This window comes from Cyrtonyx montezumae, unplaced genomic scaffold (assembly GCF_038088225.1).
Source record: "Cyrtonyx montezumae isolate F1298 unplaced genomic scaffold, pur_monq_1.0 scaffold_9, whole genome shotgun sequence".
Lineage (NCBI taxonomy): Eukaryota > Metazoa > Chordata > Aves > Galliformes > Odontophoridae > Cyrtonyx > Cyrtonyx montezumae.
In genome coordinates this window covers 12273030-12298123 of record NW_027072100.1, presented here as the reverse complement: position 1 = coordinate 12298123, position 25094 = coordinate 12273030, and the positions used below count along the sequence as shown (strand labels likewise).

At 40.8% G+C, this 25094-nt stretch overlaps 2 protein-coding genes across 2 annotated transcripts; one reads left to right on the top strand and one right to left on the bottom strand.

The window, feature by feature from the left end:
- Window positions 1-722: 722 nt before the first annotated feature.
- Window positions 723-24182, top strand: RTF2 (replication termination factor 2). Its single transcript, XM_065754450.1, has 9 exons — window positions 723-795; window positions 1853-1947; window positions 2047-2140; window positions 2331-2470; window positions 3224-3302; window positions 18384-18497; window positions 20971-21025; window positions 21101-21193; window positions 23821-24182. The coding sequence occupies exons 1-9, from the start codon at window positions 727-729 to the stop codon at window positions 24000-24002; spliced, it is 921 nt and encodes a 306-aa protein (XP_065610522.1). The 5' UTR covers window positions 723-726; the 3' UTR covers window positions 24003-24182.
- LOC136060132 (beta-1,3-galactosyl-O-glycosyl-glycoprotein beta-1,6-N-acetylglucosaminyltransferase 7-like) lies at window positions 8223-14822 on the bottom strand. The gene is made up of 4 exons (XM_065754444.1): window positions 14436-14822; window positions 9666-10697; window positions 9241-9336; window positions 8223-8460 (listed from the first exon to the last, which is right to left on the bottom strand). Exons 2-4 carry the CDS (start codon window positions 10639-10641, stop codon window positions 8234-8236), a joined length of 1299 nt encoding a protein of 432 aa, XP_065610516.1. The 5' UTR covers window positions 10642-10697; window positions 14436-14822; the 3' UTR covers window positions 8223-8233.
- Window positions 24183-25094: the final 912 nt, after the last annotated feature.

The window sequence follows — 25094 nt, the reverse complement described above, 5'->3', positions numbered from 1 at the left end:
ACCACACCTCCATCACCACCCACAGCCCCACGCAGTACCTCCACCATGCTCCACCTTCTCTCCAGTGTCGGTTATTGTTATGTCACCCCCTTTGTCCCCAGACCTGCTGATCTGAAGCAGCAGTGCTGTGGTCCCTGTGAGCCTCCGTGCAGACTGCTCCTATCCCTGTGCTGACTGTATTTTTCTTGACTAATTTATTTTAAAGTTTTATCTGAATTTTTAAAGTCTGGCCTTTCTTGGTAGTGTGTACCTGTATTTTCACTCTGAGAAGGGGTGGGTGGATTTGTATTTGCAGCTGTTTTGCCTCTGTCATTTGTTTCTGTGAAAGGAGCAGCTCCATCACCACCACTTACACATTCCCACCGCAATCATGGTTTGTTCAGTTAATTAAACGTCACTACAGAATCATGGAACGGCTTGGGTTAGAGGGGGCACGTCTGGTGTGGCCGCAAATCCCCCAAAGCGTGTGTTCTGCCCGAATTTCTTCGCGTAAATAAATAAATCAATGACCGAAAACACAACTCCATGGCAAGGAGCCCCGGCCCGGGAACAGCGGGGTCCGACGGCGCCCCCTACTGGGCACTGCGGGCGGCCCCTGCCCCGCCCCTCCTCCGGGAGCCCCGCCCCCTTGCTGCTGATTGGTGCGCAGCCGTTGTGACGCCATCGGGGTAGGCCGGAAGTGCTCCGCCGGAAGTTTGTCGGAGGAGAGCCGGGAAGCGCAGCGGGATGGGGTGCGATGGCGGTACCATTCCCAAGCGGCACGAGCTGGTCAAGGGGCCTCGCAAGGCCGTCAAGGTTGGGGCGTGTCGCGTGAGGGCGGCTGGGATGTCGGCGGGCGGTGCCGGGCCGGTTTTGTGAGGCTGGGCCCGCGGGCTGAGGGAGGCGGGGTTGGTTGACGCCCGGGAATCGGGACTGGTGCTCGGAGCGGGGAGGGAGCGCCTTTCCTTTGTCTGGGGCGATATCAGCGGCTGTGGTGGAAATCGCTCTGTGCTCTGTGTGGGCTTACGGACATAAGTAGTTTGTTAATTGGAGCGTGGTTCACTAGGGATACGGTGTCTGCTGGTAACTCGCTTAGGGCGTGGCGGAGTATGATGCCAGGCACCCGGTGTGGCTGGGCTTGGCCCTCTGTGCTTTCTGCGTTCTGTCTGATTGCATTCTGAACGTGGCTTGCTCCCTTTTTTTTTTTTTTTTTTTTTCTAATGTTTTGTGATATTGGACATAGTGATGTCACCTGGATTGAAATTAGAAGTATCACAGCAAACGTCGGAAAAGTTATACAGATAACTTATAATAATACGAATAAACAAAAAGATCTTCCACTCTGTGCCAAGCTGCAGCTGTACTGCTATGTTATACCAATCGAAGTAGCTTCAAATTTCAGCCTTTCTTTGTGGTCTAATACTTCATAAATACATGTTTTTAAACTGAATTTTCAGGTATCATACCAACACCTCCAGATTTGCATTTCTTGGTGCATTTGCTCCTCACAGGGACTGAAAGTTGGTTCACATGGGGCTGAAATGTAGTGCTACAAAAATGAGTGAGATAACGTAAGTGTAAAAAAGAGTAAATGAGGGGAGTGTGTAGATGGAGGTGCCAGAAAGTGAGAAAACTGACTTAGAGTTAGAAAATTGGTCCTGAGATGCAGAAACATTTTCAGTAGCTCTGAACTGCATAAGTATTTTCTAATGTTGCTTTATGGAATAATACAGAGTACAGTTAGTTGAGTACAGTTAGTTGAGATGCCTGGGGATTTGATTAATGCTTCAAGTGTTATTTGAATTTATACGTAAATAATTTACAAATGGAAGAGCTGTTCTAAAATTACGGGGTGTTTTTTGTTGTTGTTCAGGTTGACAAAACTGCTGAATTGGTGGCAAGATGGTACTACTGCACTCTGAGTCAGGAGAAGTTATGTCGGCCCATAGTCGCCTGTGAGCTAGGCAGGTATGACTTTGTGTATAGTTCTGTATTAAAAGGTACTAATTTGTGAATAAAAGAATGTTATGGACATCAAATATGATTACTAAAAATTTTATTTTATAGGTTGTATAACAAAGATGCTGTCATTGAATTTTTGTTGGACAAGTCAGCTGATAAAACTCCTATGGAGGCCGCATCACATATCAAGAGCATTAAGGTAAAAAGGTTTAAGACAGTGCCACAAAATTCAGTGTGTCCTGTGAAATCTCAATGGGCTTGTCATCTCACTACCTACTGAAATTGATAAAATAATAACCTGCAATGGAAGAAATCTCTGGGAATGTTGTCATAGCTGAAAAATCATTAGTAAAGCAGCTAAAGCCTTGTTTGTTTTTTTTATCTTTCAGAACGTAACAGAACTAAACCTTGCAGATAATCCAGCTTGGAGTGGTGATAAGGAAAGTAAAAAAGGTGACACGTATGATGACATCCAGTCTGCACAATTTATATGCCCTGTGGTGGGGCTGGAAATGAATGGAAGGCATAGGTCAGTTCTTTTGGTTTCTGAAAGTAGATTATAAAAATGAGTACAATTTTAACTGGAATGCATAGCAAGTAAAAATTTTTAAATAAGTTATGTTGCAAATCATGTATGTACTGAAGCCTTTATGAGGAGTAGATGTCCTTCATTCACTTTATGCTTAAAAAGGAGAGATGAAATGAAATGCCATTCCTTTTCAGAGTCAAATTATATGTGTGATAGAGGAGTAAGGAGTAACATTTACAGCAAACGAGAAGTAAAGGTGCTTGAGGGCTAAATCATGGGCAGTAGACATGGATAAGAGGAGAAAGGTTGAGTGAGACCTCCCTCTGCAGCAGAGCAAATTGCATCAAGCAGTGTATTCAGTGCTGTGCTAATATCAGGTCTTTTGTTTTGCTGAAGGAAGGCTTTCCTTTGCATTCTAGTTTGGACAAAATTGGAATTTCTTTTTCTGTGCATTTTAACTCTGATGGATGAGAGAGGTTGGGTTTACAACTTGGCAGTTGCAAAGTATTTCTTCCTTCATTGAATAATTAGAGTTATTTAGGTGGAATTAAAGAGAGAACCTCAAAAGTGAACCATTTTTCCTCAGAGCCCCCTTAGAGTTGTTGTTTTTCATGTGGGATGATAGAGAGGATTAAAAGTAGCCTTACCTAAAGAATTTGAAATGAGAAGGTAAGGGAGACATTGTGAATTTGCAGATACATATTTTAGATGTACAGAGTTTGTTATAAATGATCTGTTGCATTTTCTTTAAAGGTTTTGCTTCCTGAGAAACTGTGGCTGTGTGTTCTCTGAGCGTGCTCTCAAAGAAATTAAAACAGAAGTTTGTCACAAGGTGAGTTTTTCTTCAGCTTAACTAGCAGTGGAGTTGTACAAGACCCACAGAGATAGACAGATGTGTGTTTATATGTATGCACATATATGTATGTATGCAGAATTGTCCTCATCCACTATTTTAAAGTGTTCAGTTTTTTTCTTTTGAATATGCAGATTAGTAGCTAATAGTTTGTGTAACCCTAATTACCTTAATTTCCCTAGCACATTTTGTCTTTATATGACAATATAGTAAAGTGAATTGGAAAAAATAAGAGAAGTGTTGTGTACTGTGCATATACTGGAGTAAGAAATTGCTTGTTAACAATTGAGTGTGGGTTTCTGGTAGGTATTCTTTCAAAATGCAAACTTATTCTGAAGTGCAGTGTTTGAATGTTGTGGGTTGCTGGGTACAATGTTTCTCCTGGTGTTAACTGCTGGTTTTGAGGATCTGGTTTTGAACCAAAATGTAGCCTGTGGGATCTTGTGGGCCAGCTGCATTTGTCTCGCTGCCTTCTGCCTGCCAGTTCACATTGAGGTGTCCTGTGTGCCATGGCTGCATGAGGGGACATCATTGTTTGGCAGAAGTGTGACTTGATGAGTGGTTCTGAAAGAACAAGCCTGTCTTTGCCTGTGTACTCCCTGTATCCAGTCTTCCTTTTCTGTGATAGAATCTGGTTTTGCTTCATCCTGGGCTGAGATTTGTAGTATAAATGCCACCTGGGAAATCTAGATGTGTAGCAGCTCTTTTCTACTGTGAAGTTCAGGAAAGTTCTTTCAAAACAAGCTTCCTGTGCATTAATCTCATCTATGAGCCTGCTAATCTGTTAACAACTGTTTCCTGAAGGACTTTGCAAAGAGATGCATTAACGATGAGATAGAAACGTTGCTGAATATCTATTCTTCAGAGTGCAGACAGGAAGTTTGCAGCCCTCACCTTCATGTACTTTCAGCTAGATAATCTGATCAAGGTCATGAACATATATTTGTGTGCTTCAAGATGGTTATCAGAAAATGCTGTGCTTCTTGGAACTGTTGGAAATTATTTTCCTTTGCTCAAAGCAGGTTTCTTCCTTGCTACATCTCCTGGCTTGGCCCATTGGAACACTTTTATCACTTCCTGGGAAGTCCCACAGACAGCTATCTCACTGCTGAGTTTTCTTCTCCATTTTTTTTTTTTTTCTGTGGCAACTCATGGAAATAGTGGCACAGCAACAAGCTTATTTCACAATAATGTGAAATAATGCTTAGAAAAATTGAATGTGTGTGCAGACCTTGCTTAACCCGAGGGACTAGAAAAACACCAAATTAAGAATTCAGTCTCCCTTGGTTTATCTTGGCAGTACTTGCTGCTGTTCTGCATTTGGAAGGCCTTACAGAGCTTAGGTGCATGGAAGATGAAGCAGTCTTTTCATCTGAGTGCTTTCAAGAATAAAAGTAATTCCTCAATAGGAACTTGACATGAAGTGGTTGTATGCTTTTACTCAGACACGTGTTTTATCTAAGGCATGTTTCTGAGAATTTGTAGAGCAAAGGGAGAAGGTTTAAAATAGTGGGAAGATGGGTGTTGAAATGTAGAGGATGTGGCTCTTATGAGGAAGGAAGAGATGAAGCTTTGCTTCTTGATAAAGACATCTGATGGTGATGAGTGCTGTGTAGCAGGAAGCATTGACTGACAGCAGCTTTCTGCCCTGTCCTGCTTCCTGCCTGCTGTCCTTCAGGAAGGATTGCACGTGACATAAAAAATGTCAGGTTAAAATTTGCTCTTCTAAGCAGTAACTGTTCACTTACCGTGTGTTTTGATTCTCCATCAGACTACTAAAATTAAATTAAAAGAACAGCCTGTACTTTTTCAAAACACTTTTTATGTTTGAAGGTGTCTTGAGCAAGGCTATCAGTGCTAATCTGTGGCAGACTGTTTGGAGGTAATGATTATTGAATTAGTGCTGAAACTTCAGACTTCTGGTTGATGTGTGTAACATGGAGATTGTACAGATGAAACGGATACAGCTGTTCCAAATGTCTCATTAAGGGAATCTGTCCACGTGTGGCATGTAGTAGGGCAACCTGAGGGGGCAGAAGGATTGGCAGCATGCATTGAGGCCACCAAACACCTGATGGATGATGTTCTGAACAGGCACTGTGTAATGTTTGTGATGGGGCTGCTCTGGTACTGCTTACTCTGCTCAGGTTCCTGTCATTAAGACTGCACACTGCTGCCAGTGGTGTAACTGACTGATTAAAGGGCAGAATCGAGCAGGAGCTTTGTTATCTCTCAGAGCTGGAAATGCCATGGTTCTGGCATAAGCAGAAGGGATGTCCAGCTTCTGAGGTTTATGAAACCCACTGCACGGAGTGGGCAGAAGGCAGTGAGAAGCACAAATGCATTGTTATAATATTCTTTGTACTTTAGTTAGTTTCTCATTTACGACCAATGAACAAACCTAATTAGGTTTTAACTAGTTTTTCAAACGTAGTCTCTTGCTTCTCTTTACAGTTTATTTTGGAAGTGTTTCCACATTCAACAGACTTCAATACATGCCAGAAATAGTATCTTAACTATTAAAGTCTGTGCCATATAAAACGCTTAATCAAATGTTTAACTTAGATATAGAGCTATTGAATGTGTTCCTCAGGCTTTTTGAAATAGAAATTATGCATACATCTTTCAGATAAGTGTTAGTGTGTGTGCATTGTGTTTCAGAGCCTGGTGTTTCCTTGAACCATGGTCACGTTGCCACTTTGTGCTTAGAGCAGTGATTGCCAAAAGTTAGTAAATGTCTGTTGCTGAGATCTCAGAGCTGTGTATGTGTTATTGTGTGAGAACAGATTGATCACAGGTTGTGATTACCCAGTGATGGCTAAAATAATGTTTCTTAATGATTAAGAATGAGTGGATTGATCAGGGCTTTTATATGTGTACAATTTTGTTAGTAAAGTATAAAATCCTTTAGGGAGGGTGGTTCACTCATCAGTTTTCTTCAGCTGATGTTGGTGAAGTCATAATCTTTGTTTTCAAGAGCAGAGCTTTTTGTACTCCTCTTTTCCCCCAGTTTGGTCAGTTCCTGCAAGTTGAGCCAATCTGAAAGTAGTGCCTATCAAATTTCACCTCCTCATCGAGTTCAGAGGTGAAACACGATTGTTCTGCATGGCAGTGATGAACCGTGAGAGCTCAGTACTGCTTTTCCTACAGAGGCAGCAATGAGGAATGTTACATTCATGCTTTTAAAAGTAGCATGGAGTGGAAATACACGGGGATTGCTTTGCAGCAGATTGGGTGTGGTTCATTATGCATGTTGTTCCCCCTAATACGTGCAGAGACCCAATATTTCAGTTCTGGTTTCTGAGGGATGTTCAGCATGCCCAGCTGAGTGTGCCAAGTGATTTGTTTTCCTTCCATTCAGAAGGAAACATCTTCAGCAGCAGTCAGCCACAGGGTGGGCCATGAGCCCTACACGATTCTGAGTACAGGCCTTTGGGCTGAGTTTGTAAGTTTCTGTAAATAAATAGGGACCAGATGGTCCTTCTTTAGGTTAGAGTTCTTTTGAAAAACGTTGTTTCCAAGAAGTAATGTGTGGGAAAATGAGTCCTCCAGTTCCAAGAAATTTGTTTGTTTTGCTGTGGGTCATTTGTTGATTTTATTACTTTTTTTTAATATTTAATCTTTAAGCTAGTTTTCCTGTGAAGTGAGTGCTGTTTAGGGTGTATATTGCAGTTTACATCTGAATTGCTCATAGATATTTCTTTACCACTTGTAGTTTGTAAACACATGAACTTCCAAGTTACAGGATATTATTCACTTGTTCCTATTAGAGGTAATACAAAAAAAGAATTGAAGCTTATTTAGATTTTAATGGATTTAAATTTTTATCTGCATTCTTGAAATAATAATAATAAAACCTTTTAAAGAAGGAGAAGCTGAGATGACTTCACAGAATTCACCACCAGCTATATCCTGTCTCCCCATCACAGCCCAGTCTCTTTGGTGGCACAATGGAAAGGATTCATTTATGAGTCCGTAAGGAGGAGAAGCAGCAGCTCTGGCCTGGAAGAGGGCTGCATCCTCATTGTCTTTATATTACTATTCCCTGTTTTGGCTTCAGTTGAACATGAAAGGCCACTTCCTTAGTGCAGGCTAATGAGAACTGCATTTGGTCGAAAACGATCTGGGAAATGAGATCCTTATCCTGGAAGCTTTTAGTTGTTATCTCCTGTTGTTGTCAAGATTCAGGGAAGCTTTATTCCCCTGCATGGGGATTGAAAAACAGCTTTTCACTGTTTTCCTTTGTTTCCTGGCCTCCCATTTCCCATGTCTCCTTGCCCAAAACTCCCACAGAGAAGCAAAACTTTAAGTAAACATGCATTGCAGGACACCTACTACTGTCACTGATACAGACACCCATTTTAGTAGGAGCAAAGCATGAATAGTGTACAAGTGGTGTTGCCATGCTACACAAATGAAATTAGAGATGCAGCTGGCCATGAAAAAACAGTGATATTGGCTGTGTCTGAAACTGGCTGTCTCCTGCTTCTCTGCAAGCTCTGCAGCTTTAGTGACAAGTTTATTACTCAGAGCAATCTGTTTTACAAAGCATACAGCAGACATGACTTCAGTTAACTTGTGCTGTTCATATTTCACTTTTGTTCAGTCATTACTTCCATTTGTTACTTTCGTACCACTTAGTCCTCTTTTTTCAGCTGCAGACATGGGGAACATATCTTTTCCAGTTAAATGAGTCACTTAGAAGATTACGAACTTCCCCCTTGTTACTGATGTAGATGTCATTTTCTCTAGGAGTTAATGCTTTAGCAGTGGTTGCTCTTTAGTAACGCTAAGTGCTTATTTCACTGGTGAAACAGTAGTACAACATTACAGCATGAGGGTAAGCACAGTACATCAAATGGGCGAAGTCTATGGATGAAATATCGATGGGACTTATATTCCAGTTCACCTCAAACATTCAGCTTCATGTTGAAATAGCTATCTTCCTGCAAACGCCAGTCATCGTCAATTGGGACCTCTGCCTGGTGCAGCACTTGAAGCCTGTGGCGCCTCTCTAGGCAGTCCATCACGAGTGGATACGTTGCAGGCTCAAATTTGTTGGCGAACAAGTGAGGTGATTCGATAATCCACTGTAAATCCCCAAGTCCATAGACACAAATGTCTCTAATGTAATGACCTGCAAAGACAAATTAAAGTGTCTGAAAGCAGCTGGATGGGGATCCTCAAAGGATATCTTCATCCTGTGGTGTCACTAGCATGTATTGCCTTCTGACTTCACACACTGAAGTTTATCTAGAGGTTAACACTGGGTTTAAAACTTGGGGGCTGTTTTGATTTGGTGTTTTATGTGAATGGATCCGTGTTATCTCCACCTGCTTCTCTGACAGAAAAGTACTACTTGGTTTGCATCCATTTTTGAGCATGCAGTGCTTTACTATGATGAGTTTGCAGTTGTGTATTTTTAACTAACTTTTTCCTGTTTTCCACATGGTCAGCTCTATTCTGCTTCCTTAAAACGAAGAGATTTAATCCAATTCTGATGTATCTGACAGATGTGCTCGTTGAGGAACCCCCTTACTTCTCACTGAAACTGAACAGTCTAGTTAAGGCGTTGTTCACTGAAAGAGAGGAGCTGAGTGTACAGAAAACTGCAAAGTAAGAAAATACACACATATGCAGTTCTGTTGTTACCCTGTTGAATTAGGGAGGTGTTGTAAGTGGGGTTTGGGAGAGGGGTGGTCAGTATGTGGATACTGGTGGTTTTTACAACAGTATCAGAAGGCGTTTGGGTTGGATACAGCAGAGCAGGATGTGTTGCTGTTTCATATGATAACCTCAAAATAGAACGTGTTACCTCTGAGGTGCATTCAGTAGCTAGTTTAATGCATAGTAAGTTATCTGCAGTGAGTGCTAGTCAGTAAATGCAATTGTAGTTTGTGGTAAAACCTCTTGTTACCTTTGCAGCCTTTGTGTATGGTTCCTTCTTGATCTTTCCATTTAATGGCTCGTATGTTTCCTTCCCAGTCTGCGTTTGGTGTAGCACCTGGAGCATCTTTAAAAGCATAAAGTTCTGATGAGATTCCTTTCTGCTTATTTAGAGGATAATTTTGACAGCATGAGCTTTTTCATAGTAAGAATTTACTTCAGTGAACTCTCCTGTAGCCTGATAGCTAACGCTCTGCACCATAAGCAGGGCTTCTTTAGAACCAAGCTCCATTTCTATGCCATTGTAGGTTTAAAGGAGTGGCATCAGGACTGAAAGAACGACCACACTGTTATGTGATGCAACTCAGAGTGTTGTTAAGCTCTCAGATGGAGCTCAGCTCTGTGTCCCATACCCCATGCTGGGGTTACTCTTAGTAGCAATAGCATGCATCTTACCGTGCAGACGGTTCAGTGTGACCCAGTAGTGTTCATCCGGACTGTACGTGTCTCTTGACCATTCAAGTAAATCTTTTGCACGTGCATCAGTCAGTGTAAACTCTACAAATTCTTTAGTTAATATGTAATAGGCACTTCCAAAATATATAGTCAAGTTGTATGGAGGTTTAGTTTTCGCATTCTTTGTTGGGTACACGTATGACATTGCGGGACCCACGTGTTCTCTGTAACTAACCTGTGTCCTGTGTCTCATGTGAAGCGGTTGGACCACCCCAGGAGTCATATTTTTACCATTCCATTTACTTTTGATATATTTTATGATGTCTTTGTTTGTTTTAATAGGATAATCTTGCCCACATAGATTAATAACGTAATTCCACTGAATTTTGGAATGAACTAGGTCTCTCATGCAGTTAATATCAGCTTGTAACCTTGAAAATCCTGCATAAACGACGTTTTCCCTTTTTGAGGAGATAAAAATATTTTCAAAGCAATTAACAATGTTCTGTACAGCAGCTTTGTAATCTGATGGTGACTTCTCATCAACATGTATGCAGTAAATATTCTGAGGCATATAAATAGCTCTTAGGAGCTTCACAAACATCTCCAGCTCCTTGTGGATTGTGATAATGTATGCCAGTGAGAAACTTCCTTCTTCCTGTGACAGTGGTCTCGTAATGAAGTGCAGAGCCTTCAAAACCGTGGAGCAGTTGCATGAGGTGTGGATGCAGCTGAGCGTTGTGGGTCGGTGGCTGTGCTGACAAAAGCTTCCAATTTTGAAGGCGGCCGTTTTCCCCATGAAAAGAGCTGAACAAAGTTCATCTGGGTAAAATCCACACTCTGCTGCATTTCTGCTCGATTTCTGTTCTTCTGGCTCTGCAGAAAGTGCATCCTTCAGGTAGATGAAAGTGCAGATGAACATGCAGACAGCAATGCACAGTAAAAATCCTGATTTTGTTGCATCGAGCGGGTTCATCTTTCATTATCCAGACACTGTCTTCTGCTCATAGTTTAATCAGGCACGGAGATTATCTGAAAGGAAGATTGAGATAAGGAGGGAGTAGTATTGCTTTTATTAAGGTTGAGGTTAGTCTCTTTCCAGTTACTAGGAAGGGCTGTTTGTGTGGCCACACTCATGCTGCAGTGCACTGGAAACTACTCACAGACCACGAGGTGCTCTTCCTAGGACAAACAAAATTAGCTAAAGAACCCCAAATGGCTTTGTACTCTAATTACCTGAGGGTGGTGAGGGGAGGGCCAATAATATAGAAGTTAATTGTACTTTGAAGCAGTGTGTGTTCCAGTAGGTGAGCCCGGGTCAGGGTCCAGCCCTCGGAGGTGTGTGAGCTCTGCAGCTCAGGGGCACTCACTGCTGGGATTTGCTCCAGGCCTGGCAACCTGGCGTTCTGCCACGGAGGTCCAGCATTCAATAAATCAGGTCAGCAGCATATTTATTTAATAACCAAAAGGGGAACACTAAAACACGATCCACAATATGTACCAAGCTTTATCCTCATAAAGTCAGCAAGCATTTCTAACTTGTATGAGACTTCCTTTTTTTTTTTTCCCTTTTTCTGACATCTTTGAATTAATGCTTTGGAAAGCACTGAATTTTGTGGGGGTTTTTTCCTGCATACACCTTTCTTTCTGAAATGTCAGAAGCACAGCAGTCCTGAGTCCTCCAGCTCCTATGTAAGGACTTTATCCCTTTCCTAGAGAAAATCCCTTGGAGCAGGGGAAGAGTATCAGCTGTCATTAAGCTTAATAGTCAAAAAAGACTATTGTGTTTTCAGGAGAATTTATCTTCTCTTGTACCTTATTTAGTGTATTTATTTTAAACACATTTTGTAATCTAACCTGTAAATATCCCATACTTTGCATCATAATGTATTTATTATTATATTAGAATGGAAAACAAGCATCTTACTGTAAATGTAGCTGTTCATCTGAATGCTGTTGTGCTTAGACTCCAGGTTTTTGTTAGAGGGAAATCATTAAAAAAAAAGACAACACAGTATAGGACTGTTTTAGAAACTTGAAAATAAAGAGGGTGTTAAAATAAAAAAGAGACTAAGAATTTTAAAAAGCATTAAAAATGAAGGGGTTGTGCCAAGAGAACAGATGCTGTGTTGTAATAGTATCTTAACATCTTGATGGTTGTCGGGAAGAAATGTATTTATTTTATTGACTTTACTGGTATGCACTGACTTTTCTGCTGAAAGAATGCCTCTTTTCCCATGAGCATTCTGGAAAGTGGATTTGTGTGTTAAAATGGATGAATCCTCCACCTGCTTCTGTGTTCTGTCAGTGATGCTCTGCATTGAGTGCATGGGCCAAAGGAAAACATGAGGAAATCGAGGCCCAGGGGAATACTGTTTTTTCTCAGCTGCTCCTGAGGGATGTGTTTGCTGTGTAAACAAGCTCAGCTGTCTTTCAGCCATTTACATAAAAAAAGTAAAACTTTGGTAGCTCAAGTCCACTTCAGTCTTTCAGTATTGCACAAAAAGGAGGGGAAAAGCAATGGCACTGTGTGGTGGAAGCAAGATTTCCGCAGTAAAAGCAACGTGCTTCCAGCTGACTGCCCCAGCCAAGCAGGGATTTGCATAAGGGCCATTAGCAAAAGCAGAAGTTAGGGGCAGGGAGTGTCAGAGAAACACTGAGCCCTTTTGGAGCTGAAGCACAAAAAAACAGTTTGTTCTCAGTGAATAATTAAAGGAGGAACATTACGGTTGCTTTGAAGTAGTGAATATGATGAGATCTCTGTGGAATTTCACATTCTGGGCATAAAAATTTCCCTGAAGATACTGGGCAGTTAGAGAAATATCTGGGACTTGGTACTTGCTTGGAAAACAGCATCTGTCTGTACAGGATGGGTGTGCTGTCTGTTTTGCCGTTGTTTATTATATGTTGGGGTTTTTTTGGTTGGTTTCTTTTTTTTTTTTGTTTAATTGAATACAACTGTGGACAGGTTGTGAAGGATATAGCTCCCCAGGGATCCGAGCTGTAACCTGTTTGTTTCATCCCTGAGATTATTAGTGCCCATCACATAATAGCTTCCAGGGATGTTTTAGATTGTTAAGTATTTACTATGGGTTTTTCCTGCTGAACTGCGTAGCATCTAGAAGCTGTGTTTGATGTAGCAGCATGAGGGTGTAAAGCACTGCTGTCAGCCAAGAAAAAATAATTCCTTCCCCAGTGGTAAAATGATTCTGGGGTATGACTTAGTGATGAAGCCTTTCCAATGAGAGTGAAATCTGACATCTTTCAACCTCGGTATGTATTATATAATGCTCATACTGACTTTCTGCTAGCATCTCAATAGTTCTGGGGCTGCACTTGTCACTGTTAGTCCCATTTGGATGCAGTCTGACACTTACAAGAGTCTCCTAGCCCTGGCTCTGTGACCTGCTGTGAAGAGCTGTGCTGCCATGTCCCTCCTGCCCTTGAAGAGGAAGATCATTTCTTACTGCTAAAAAGATCCACCACCTGGGACTACCCTGGGCTGGCTCTCCTGTCAGTTTTCTTACACTGCAGTGCCACTGCAGGTATTTAATATTATCTAAATGTCTCTCTGAAACTCGGCCACTCTGTACTATGGATAGGTTTGCCAAACCTGGAGTACAAAGCTGTCTTAATTTTTAGAAGGGCTGAGTGATGTTTGAAATTCTTCACAGAACAGCCCATTGTAGGGATGTTCATGTGCCTTTGTGGCTGCTGTCATGGGTGTCACGTAATGGAGAAGTGTTGTCTTAGTGCAACTCCATTAAAAGGTAAACTCTAGAGGAAAAGGTTAATTATACCCAAAAACGAGCCTGGGAAATATTGTCTCCACTCGTAAAAGCCCCATCAACTATGTATGCTGCAGTACATTTCAGAGTTAGGTTGGAATCGTTTTTCAGCTCAGTGTTTCATCCTGCTTCAGGGTTTTGGAGTGCAGCATTGCCTCTCTAAACCTCCCGTGTCTGTAATCTTTGAACTGGTTAATATTAATGTAGTTCGTGTGCCAGTAATTCAGTGAAACAAATGACTTAGCAATATTCACCTTCTAATAATTAAATGGTGAAAAGGCTTTAGCTTTTGTATTTCTTAATCTTTTTATGTCTGTCATCTGAAAGATGTCTTCACTAAGGCCTGCATAAATGTTTCATAAGCAAGTGAATACTGATTTAGTCCTCAAAAAACTTAATTGTAAAATTGATGTTTTTAACTGCTTTTTACTTTGCTTTCTCATTAAGCCATGTTGACTGTGCTGATTCTGCCTCTGCACTGACATGTACCAAGTAAAAGAAAAAATTCTTCTTCAGTCCCAGCTCATATTGCCTTATACATTTTATATCATTCTTATTTGAATATTACATCAATATTTACCAATAAATACAAACAGATCTGTGGAGGTGTACCTCCCTGTCTATGGTGTTGTTGGATAGTGGGTTTGACCTCATTACAGTGTCAATCAAATGGTACGGGAGCTAACTGAACCATTAAGATACATGGATGTGAGATGCTAAGTTGATTGCAGCAGAAGTAAACCACACATTTGTAAGCAGTGAGACTTTGGATGCAAACAGTGCTTGTAGTAATGACCAGCCAGTCCTGTACATCAATGACAGAGTGAAAACAAACCCTCCCCCACTGCAGGCTTGAGTATTCTGTTCAAGTGAAATGGCCTTTCTGAACTGAAACTTTTTTGACAAAAAAATAAAATATTTCAGGCTTCATTTAAGAGAATGAGAAATCTGAAGTCTGAAAATCTAATTTATTTCATCTTACCTTGTCCAGAATCAGCCAGGAGAAGGCAGCATAATAAAAATAAACAGAGTCCAGTTGTCCTTCAGCAAAATTCAATCCGCGTTCTTCATTCTGTTGCTCGTGTGGAAATTTCATGTAACTGAAAGGGGTTAAACATTAACATGAGTTCGTCCAGGACTTCATCTGGTTTCCTGTGATGCTTAGCATATTCATCCTGCTGCAGTGCTGTTCAGCTTTGGAAGAAATATCCTCTGCTCAACAATAATAAGAGAAAATTTGAGCTTCTACAGATTTCTGGTACCGATGTTCAGAGTCGGTCTTTAAAAGGTCTGAAATCAGACTTCCAGATACTTACAGTACTTTACTGATTATAAATAGCCGTGGTTTACCTCCGAGGCTTTAACCCCAGTGCTGGATGATGAGAACTGGGAGGGAAAATCGCCCTTTCTCCTCCTCCTCCTCCTCCCCCTTAACTGTTTGCCTGCTGAAACTTTCCAGATTGCAGTGTAGAAAAGAACTGCCGCTGGTCACTTCTGGTGTCTGATGCCAAACAGGTGACAGATGAAATGTCATCCTCCTGAACCATCCACTGTTAGTGCTTTTATTAGGATTCTTAGTGTTTAATAAGTGAAAAAATAAAACAGTTCAGGGTTTTTTTTGTTTTTTTTTTTAATGAAGCTCTAGCAGCAAGGGGGAAGGCTGGCATATTTTGGATATTTACAGATTAAAAATAGAGTGTTGCTCAGAAATAAATAGAAAACCTCAATGTAAATTAGGGCACAGCTGCAGGTATGGCAGATGGGAGAGGATAGCTGGCTTGAAGGGAAGCTCTGTGAGCAGAGGCTGTGGCTCGGGCAGTGTGTTGGAGAGGATGCTGTGACTCCTGAGAGAAGGTGCGTGTTCTGTGCCTTGCTTGGCATGTCGGGGACTTTCCCACTCTTCCCACGTTATCATGCATCCTTTGCTGCTGAGACACAGTACCCAGAGTGGTGCTCACAGCTCCTGCAGTGCTGCCCTTCCGGTGAAGGGACTTCTGGAAAGCTGTCAGAACGTGTTTTTAGTTAACAGTTACTGTCTCTTGTGGCTGTTAATACATCAAGCTTGTGTGGCTGGTAAATGAATGCTGAGTTGGGCCTTGGCTGAATAGCATGTCTGCTCACTCCCATCTCTGAGCTCTGCCCTGTCCTAGGAGGGATGGACAGGTCGTGGGGATGCACCTCCCCTGTTCTGGAGGGAACTGTTTTTGGAAAAGTGTTGACTGCTTCTGCCTTGTTCACGATGGTCATGTTGAGGACTGTGGGAGTTAATTTAGTGCTCGTGGTTCAGGAAATGGCTTTCAGATTTCTGTAGGACATTAGATTTTAACGTTGATGTAAATACCTAGATAATGGAAATGTATTTGCCTGTTATCTAATTGTATTATGAGGCTGCAATAGTCGTGGACAGATTTACATTTTAGGCACTGAGCAAAGAAATCCCAATCGGAAGTAATGTACATCAAGAAGTTGGGTATAGATGTTGTCTCCAAAGTTTCAGCCACATAAGATGAATTTGTTATTTATTTTTCTTTAAAACATAGCCTTTGTTCTCTAACAAAGACAGCTGTGCTGCCCTATGAACCACCTTTATGGTTCTCATGATTTTAAGCCTTTGGGATGTGTTGTTTGTCAAGGTGATGGTGGCTGGGTGTGTGTAGGTGTGGGTTACGGACACAAACTGTTTGTAGGGTGTGTAGTGTATATATAGATGTACGAATGTCTGACTTTGAGGACTTCATAATTAGATAAGCTCAGCCTTTAAATCATTCCTTGATGTACATTAAACCATTTTGGTGTGACAGGTGTACTTCTGGGCTTTTGTGATTGGATCCTGAAAGGACATTAAGACAAACCTGTCCAGTTTGCCCAGCACATCCTTCAGTGTAAATCCCTTTGGCATAGAGCTCTTCAGTTACCCTGAGTCTCACCCACAGATCTGCAAGCTGCTGTCCTAATACCTTTGTCCATTGCATAATAGTGTTCAAGTTCACAGGAGTGTCTTCTGTTCAAAGTGCTTCAGAAGCATCAAGGAACTGTGGCAAATACCTTTGTTCATATTTAAAGTCCCAATATAGATAAGGTACAGCAAGGAGACCTTGTGATACTGTAGGACAAACATTTGCCAGAGAACACCTGAATCAGAAGGAGTAACCTTTCTGAATTTGCAAAGCTGGAATTGCTTTGGTTTTTTACCCAAATATCTCAATTTCTTGAAAAATATATATGTATTATATAATCTTTTTTTTTTCATAAAGAAACAGTGATTGCTTTTAAGAAAACAGAATTATTACTTTGGATTTTTTTTATTACTCATTGTAATTAGGGAAATTGGGGAAGATGGAGTTGGTGCAGTGGATATAGCTTGCTGCTGTTAGTAATGTTTGGAAGTGTTTGGCTTCTGTAATACCATCTGGCTGTTGCTGTGGCACAGAGTTACCTGGTCACAGGTCACACAGTCCTTTCCCCAGTTCTTATGAATATATTTCATTATAGAAGAGTTCCACCTGTGTTTTCTGGATGAGGACCTGGAATTCCTTTCCTTTTTAAAAATGTGACACTAATTAAGATTGGAGTCCTTTCACATCAACTTTTACTGCAGAAGTAGCCTCTTGGTTTTGTGTGCTTAGCAGGATATGGTTTAAAAACTATCGCATAGATTACTTCCATCATTAACCCGTTGGTGGGTGTGGGTATTTCATGCTGCATTCAGAAGAAAATGAATGAAGAATGAGCATGTAGGGCTTCTCTGGAATCAGTGCCATTCCAGTCATTCCATCCTCAGGATAAAGGCTAATGCTGTGTCCTGATTGTCTGCACTGCTCTCTCACAAGTGCCTGAGCTCATACTGAGCTGGTATTTCCAACAGTAGCTCATTGAGCAGCATGGAAAAACTTGGGCAGCTCCCCCGCTTCCTATGCGAGACCCACTGTTCTGCCCAGCACACTGAATATTCTTCTCTGCAACCCTTACTTCTCCATCGTAGCATCCCACTATTCATTTTTCTAATTGTTCATCACTTGAGTTAACTGTGATGTAATTAAATAAATGTAAGGTACTTTAATCCCTGCTACCAATACACTAGTAACCCTTATAACTCTTAGTTCAGAAAACAGAGTGCTAACATAAGAGAGGATCTTAAACCGATCCTGCAGATTAACAGAGAGCTCCTGGATTGGCAGAAATTAAAAATAAATTTAAAATCTTAAGATCTTCAAATGGAAAATGCCACTGTCTATGTGCTGGGTGTTCACCAGATGATTAAAAACTGCAGAGACATCTGTATACTTTATCAGAAAACAAGTTACATGAAGCAGATTACATATATAATCCAGATTAATGAATAAATGCACTTTGAAAATGTAGAGCTTGGTAGTGTTTAATAAATCAGGTGAAGGACAGTGAGATAGCAAGGCCAGGTTAATGAATAATGCCATTTTTATGGCCCCCTTGTACAAATGAACTGCTGCTCCTGGGCATCGTTGCTTATGTGACTGTCAGTAAGTGCAAAGATGCAGTGTCATACTGCTTAGATCTCAATCAGATTCATTCATAAGTTAAAAAAAGGCGTGGAATATAGCTTGAAGAACTTAATATTTTCGTAGTTCTGAAGTTCTTCTAGAATTTGCTGCGCAGATTGGCATGGGAGCAGCTGTGGTTATCAGACGTTCACTGTGAATGTTTTTCCTTCTTTCTGTTGGTCAGTGCTGTTTTACTCAGAGCCCACCACGATTCCCCTTGGGTGTTCTGAGTGAGAAGCTGTACGAAGCTATCAGAAGAGAAAAAATATTTGAAAAGGCAAGCAGCAAAGGGAGAGGTTAGGGAACTGCTTGGAGAAAACAAAAAGGGTCAACAGAGGGGGGTTAATTCTAGCAAAGGTTCATCAGGTTGGAGTTCCCAAAAAGGTAGTGATTTTTATCCTCTTTTCTTGAAGTGTGGTGTTCCCTTTCAAGAGGAAGATGTGATTATCCTTAATGGTAATAAAGAAGATGTGGAAGTACTGAAGAAAAGGATGGAAGATAGAAGACTCAAAAGCAAATTAGAAAAGGTAATCTTATTTTATATTGAGTTGTTTTCTATAATGCAATCTTCTGTCAGGTCGCATGAATTTTTCTGCTGCTCTTTATACCCACTGGAGGACTTACTTGGTACAGTGTGTTGTGCTTCAGTGCTACTTCTAAAAGCAGAGCTTGTGAGATTCTGTGTGCACATTCCTCTAGCAGTGTGCTGACCTTGTGTCTGCTGGACCTTTCTTGTGACCAGCAGGCACAGTGCTCTGAAAATTGTGCAATTCAGTGATTTGGGTATAATGAAGCAGTGTGCCAAGAAATGTATCATGTCCTGCAGTTCTTACAGTCCTGATTAATGACAGTGATTATTCTCATGATACTATTGAGGTCTTGGCTTATTTTTTTGAATTTAGACAGGCAAGATGCCATCAAAATATCCTTACTGTGCATCTAATGTATGCTGCTGTTCTGTCAAGTAGCAGTTGCTGTGTGGTGCAGAATTATCAAATGACAGCAGTGCAGTGAAAACAGTCCCATGTGAAGAACTAGTTTTTTCTAAACCATCATTGCTACCTGGGAGGATGATGAGGCAAGCAAAAGCTGTAGTGTTAGCTCAGAGTGCAAACAGATTTACTGCGATCTCAAGGACAGGATTCGTCATCTGTGACACTTCTAACAACTGAGACTTCAGATGTTGGCCCTTATTTCTGCACTGGGTTTTTGTCTGCCTCTAAAATGAGGTGAGAAACGACAACTGTTTTTTCCAGATCCTGTTGAAATGAATGCATAGCTTTGGCTCATATAGTCTGACAGTCTGAAAGCCAATGCTGTCCCCAATTTCCACACAAGAAGGTACTGCCACCGAAATGTGCTGGACTCTCCTGTCCCTTAACTGTGTCAGCACAGTTGCTCTTGTTAGCAGACAAAGAAAAATCATTATTTGGTCTTTGAACTCTGGATGCATTTGGTGAATATGTCAATATTTTTTGTTTGTTTGTAGAGGAGACCTATGTTACCGGCAGCTGCAGTATTTACACATGTCTCAGCAGACCCCTTGTGTTTTGTCCTCACTTTCTGCTGGTTTTTGCAGCACTGCCCTGCCTTGTTGACAGATGGACTTCTCGCAGAGAACCAGGCTTCCCTGCTGTCAGGGGTGCTATTTGTTCTGAGATCTGTGAGCTCCAGTCCCATCAGGGCACAGCTGCTCCTTTGGAGTCTGCTGGCACTGCTGTTGCCCAACTCTTCTGTCAGCAGGGGAGTGCTGTACTTGCAGCAGGAGGCATGAGCTGCCTGTCTTCGTGGCCATTAGACAAAGCATAAGGAAGAAGCAGCTAGCACTCTTCTCTAGCAATCTTTTCAAGCTTGAGTTTCTCATATGTGCCCATGATGAAATATGTATAATATACATTCATCTGCATCCATATATGCCATACATAATATTGACAGACATCTCAATAATTCAGTTGCCAGATAATGGGAGGTAGCTTTTCTTCCTAAATTTGTCCATAATAATGAAGGTGGAAGCACCCTCAAAAATAAAGGTGTTTTTTTGTATGCACGTACAGCACAGAGTGCCTGGAGAACTCAGCATCATACTGCTCTACCACCACCTCCTGGCCAAGCTCTGCAGCAGCACGCCGTGTGGCAAAGCATTCCCAAAGCATTCATCAAATTCTTCACAGCATGAGCTCTCCCAGTTCTTATAAAATATTTAATTACTTTATTTTCTTTGTGTTTGCCTGACATCCTTGAATTATGTACTCCATTCTGAGTTCTGCAGTCTGCTTTTGTGATAGTAATGCCAGTGTCTGTTCTACTACATCTTTCCTTTTGATTTTGGCACTTCATGTAACCCAAGCCAGCAGTGGGATACTTGTTGTTGCTGTTGTTAATGGCATTTTTTTGTTTGTTTTCTTTTTTTTTTAATCTGGACAATCATAAATTAGCTTGGAAAATCTGGTCCACAGATGCTTTTAAAAAATGTAGATTAACTCTTCACACCTTTTCTTCCCAAGGAATTAGCAATAAGGAGCCCAGTTATTGAAAGTTGCCTGGAAGGGATTTTTTTATTAACTGAATGAAAAGGTGTGGAAATAAGATGTGGGATTATTCTGAATTTCTTAATGATAAATATCTTTATTAATTACAGTTAGTTTGACCCGTTTGAAGTCCTTCAGTTTCCTGTCCCACCATGTGGGCCCAGAGTCTGAGATTACCACAGTGATTACACCCCACTGCTGCCCCACTGCCAAGTGTACAAAGCAGAGTATCAAAGCTAGACAGATCAGTTTTGGCCTGTGTGATTTTCTTCTAGATTCCTTCAAGGTTTTCGAGATTATTTTTTTTGCCTTATCTAAACAACATCAGATGTGTCGGGTGTTGTTGTAGAAGGGAGGAACAGTTTCATGATGGAAGACAGAAAAGTGCAGCAAACTGTTCATCTGTCAAATGCAAACTGGGAATTGCATATCCTGCCAGTGCATCGTCAGATTTCTGCTTGTGTTGTTTCAGAAGTCGAAGAAATGTAAGTCAGCAGAATCAACTGCCCAGCAAGTCACTGCTGAAGGTAATGTCACAGCTGTTTGTTATCTGTACTCTTGTGAATTGTGAAACAGACTGACAGTTTCAGTTTATTTCATAGATTCTCCAGGACCATCTAAAGTTAAGAACAGAAAGGACTGTATCGGCTCCAGTTCTGGGGAGAAGAGGCAGATTATCTTCACCAAGAGTTCAGGTTGGTGGCTGTGCTTTCATCTGAGTGTGAAAAAAGCTCACCAGTAGATCTGCTTTGAAAAAGATCATAGAAGTCCATGTCTGACATTTTCATTCTGGAGTTTTTAGGAGCTGTCCTGTTACTTCCTTTCTATTTTGTGACATTTTTAAAGACTCATTTATGTTAAAATCTGTCACTTCTATCACATTGCCAGTCCTTGTGTATTCTTCTGCTGCTTCATATATTTTTATAATATTTTCAGCTTCATTTTTTTTATATATTTTCAGTTCTCCCTGTTGTGACTTTCAAACTTCTTCACAGCCTATCTCAATTTATTATCTTGCTCAGTAATGAAGGGTCAGCTCCTGACTTCAAGTGAGCTGTGATTTCATGGCTCACTTTTTCAAAGAAGGCTCTGTTTTCAAAGCATGTCCTTAAGGCTGTCTTTTCAAGCTGGGGTAGGAGTCTGCCTCATGAGCTGGCATGAAGCTCTTTGGTCAGTAGGAACTGTTCTCAGCTTCTTCTTAAAACAAGGTTTTGCAGTACCATCTGCAAAAATGTACAGAGCTGACTCTGCTGAAACTCTGCAAGGGCTTCTCATTGTCAGTTCTTCATCATTCTGCCCAGTTTACCCCATCTGCTTCCATCATGCAGTGAATTTTGGTAAATACCAGTATAGTAGTGATTAGAGCTTGTTAGTTTCATATCTAAAACTACAGCCTGGTAAGTGTGGTGGTGATAACTAACCGAGTAATAAACACTCAAAACCAAATTGCTTTTTTTTCTGTGTGAGACAAGGCAGACTTGCTTATGTCATTCCAGTATTGCTATGCTTTCAGTTGGTGGGAACAGCTTGAATAAATGAGATTAGAGGTTCTTATTCACACAGTTATATAGCCAAGGGTTTGGTGTATCTATTTTATTGGGAAGGAATCATGTGAGGAGAATTAGCAGTTGCATTCCCAAAGTGGTCAAAAAAAAATCTTTCATGACAGTTCATCTCAATGAAGTGTATTGAAACATCCCAGGCTGATGAGTGGACTTGTAGTTGTTTATTTCAGCTGCTAGTTTGCTGTGTGTCTCTGGTAACACTAGAATATAACTTCAGGAAGTATTGATGAGCCTGTGGTTGTCATGAAACTGAAAATAAATGTGTCTCTCTGTTAGCCCAAAGGACAGTGCATTCTTTTTGAAAGACATATGTATATTACTTAATGTCCCCAATTAATACTGATATATAGAAATATATATCTGATGTGTTTTTCAAGTCGGTCTGTGGTTTTGAGGTGAAGAATTCAAGTACTGCAGCCATGGGAAAAGTCACTAGAATCTGATTAAAGAATCTAGAAATAGTTTATCTACAGTTCATCGTTTCTCTGTGTGAGAAGCAGAGGATTTCCATTAGAAATGCTTCGCCTGCCACTTACTGTCTGTTTTCATAAAGGTTAATCTGAAAGCATTTACTTTGAGGTTTGTTAAATTGCTCTAGGACTTTGAGGAACCTGGTAGTTCTAATAATGTTTGATGTCTTTTTCTTTTCCAATAACACAGAGGAGAAAAGCATGCCTTCTGAAATGTCAGGTCCCTGGTTTGTTTCTGACACCAATTATATTGACCAGAAGGGGAATAGAAGGAGACAGGGAAAATAAAGGAAAATCCACAGAGTGAGGAATGCCAGTAGCATAGCAATTAATCTGTGAACATGGCACCCCAAGGTTTCTGGACTTCCAGCATACACATTCATTTTTTCAAATCCATTGTTTGGTAATTCTTTCCAGACAACTATTAGTGCCATTAAAAGCAGCATTCTTCAAATACATGAAAAGGATCTGATCTGTGATGCTTTAGAATTGCATATAGAATTCTTTGGACTGCATGCAGAAATCAGATAAGTGCATTTTCAGATTCCCCACTAGTTACTTACACACAGTTGTGCCTAAGAGGCACAAATTTATGGAGTTTCTGTGGACTTTAATGTAGTAATGTCTTTGTGCAAGAGATCTGTTACATGCTTTGTGAAATACTGTCTTCCTGCTTCAGAGAAGGCTACACAGTCATTAAGAAACAGCAAGTTTTTTGTTGGGGTTTGTTTCTGTAGCAGTAAATGTAATACTCTGAGAGAAATGGTATCAAAAACAGAGGGATGGGCGTTTTCCTATCCCAAATATAAAATAAAAGAATGCAGACAATTGTTACTGGTCATAAATGACTGTGCAAAGAATAAAGGGAGAAGATCGATTCCCTGGGGGCAGTGTTTCACAAGTTAGCTTTGGTCTTTTGATAGCTCATTTCCAAACAATACTTCAGAGTGATGGAATACTTTAATGTTTCTTTCTTCAAACTCAAGCTCAGACATTTTTCACTTGGAAGAATAAACGTCGTCAGTACTGAGTTACAGCACAGGGGGGTTACACGAGTAGGAAAGAATTACTCTCCAGGATTTGTAAATGCATTTTCACCATGAATTCTATGAGCCAGGCACGTGTTACTGTTCAGTTTGATTGCATTTTTGTGTGTGGGGAAAAATGCATGTGCTCCTTATCTGTACATACAATATTTTAGGTAATTTAACCAGTATTCATGTAGATACCTCTTTTTTTTTAATTGTCAGTTATGTGTGTTTGATTCTATTCCTCTTTTTCTAGCAGATGATGCAAGTTCATCTGTCCCAGGAAAAGTCAGCAAGGCTCCTGCTGCCACTAAGAGATCCATTGCAGACAGCGAGGAGAAATCTGAGGCTTACAAATCTATTTTTACAACACACAGCTCAGCAAAACGTCCAAAGGAGGAGTGTTCCAATTGGGTTACTCACACAGCTTACTGTTTCTGAAACAATGATGAGCCTGATGTTCAGCACTGCTTTCCTTCCCTAAAGCTTTTTCTGTACAACTCTAAAGCAGAATGTTTCTTGTAATCTGATGTTATCTGGAATTCAGTTTGTAAACTAATGAATAGCTCATGAACCTGTGTTAGTTGCAACTTCTTGTAAATAAAACATAGATAACCAGAATCCACATCGTAGCCCTTTTATTCTTAGCTTTTCTCCACATGCAGGAGTCCAGTGAAAATGTTACTATTCTGTAGCAGTGATTTAGTGGCTGAATATTTGAATTCAGTAATACCTGCATGAAATGACCAGGAAGAGGCATGGGGGCTTTTCACCTTCCCTTCTTCCTTTTTAGGAGTTCAAATCTGCTGTAGTGATCTTGGCTCAAGCAATCCAGAACAGAAGTGCAGGAGGTGGGCAGCTTTTACATCGCTGCACGAAGTTCCAGCGTTACCTTTGTGTGTGAAAATGATTAATTATCCCCATTGTTTCTTTTTTTTAAAGTGTTTCCGTTTATAATTGGCAGTAGTTAATTGGAAATGCAAATGTTGTGTTTATATTTGCGTAGGTGATCTCCGTGGTTCGGGCACATTGAAATAACAGCTGAGATTCTATTTTGATTTTGATAGGTATCATTAGACATCGGCTCTGCAGAGTTCGTGTGGCAGGAAGCATTTCTGTTTTGCAGAGATGTGAATGAGTCTCTATATCACATCAAACAGTTTGAGGTTTACTTGAGCTTCCAGGAAGCGAGCAGCCACACTTGGTAAGCATGTCTCCTTATCAGCTTTCTTCACCCTGCCTGGTATTCTGCTGCTTGTTGTTGTTATGTGTTAGGTACAGGTAATTAATTTGCTGCACGAAGACCACAGCAGTCCCTTTTGACAGTAAGGGTTTCAAGTCTTAGCAGTATTTATAGGATTGCATTTTCCTTTCATTTAAATCAGTTTTAAGGAGTATTAATGTGGTACTTTCGATTTAGCTGTTACTTTGCTAAAGAGTGTGAGAGCAGGCCGTGTGCAGTACTGCTTCCCTCTTCCTCGTAGTGCATTTTGTGGAGGCCTTCCTGCTGACTTGGGAATGAACTTTCCTGCT

Excerpts from the sequence above, each read along its gene's own strand:
- LOC136060132 (XM_065754444.1), bottom strand. The coding sequence starts at position 10,641 with ATGAACCCGCTCGATGCAACAAAATCAGGATTTTTACTGTGCATTGCT. Across the intron at positions 9,337-9,665 it reads CACACTGAACCGTCTGCACG|ATGCTCCAGGTGCTACACCA; the intron begins GTAAGATGCATG and ends ATGCTTTTAAAG. Across the intron at positions 8,461-9,240 it reads CATACACAAAGGCTGCAAAG|GTCATTACATTAGAGACATT; the intron begins GTAACAAGAGGT and ends TTGTCTTTGCAG.
- RTF2 (XM_065754450.1), top strand. The coding sequence starts at position 727 with ATGGGGTGCGATGGCGGTACCATTCCCAAGCGGCACGAGCTGGTCAAG. Across the intron at positions 1,948-2,046 it reads GTCGCCTGTGAGCTAGGCAG|GTTGTATAACAAAGATGCTG; the intron begins GTATGACTTTGT and ends TTTATTTTATAG. Across the intron at positions 21,194-23,820 it reads TATCTTCACCAAGAGTTCAG|ATGATGCAAGTTCATCTGTC; the intron begins GTTGGTGGCTGT and ends TTTTTCTAGCAG.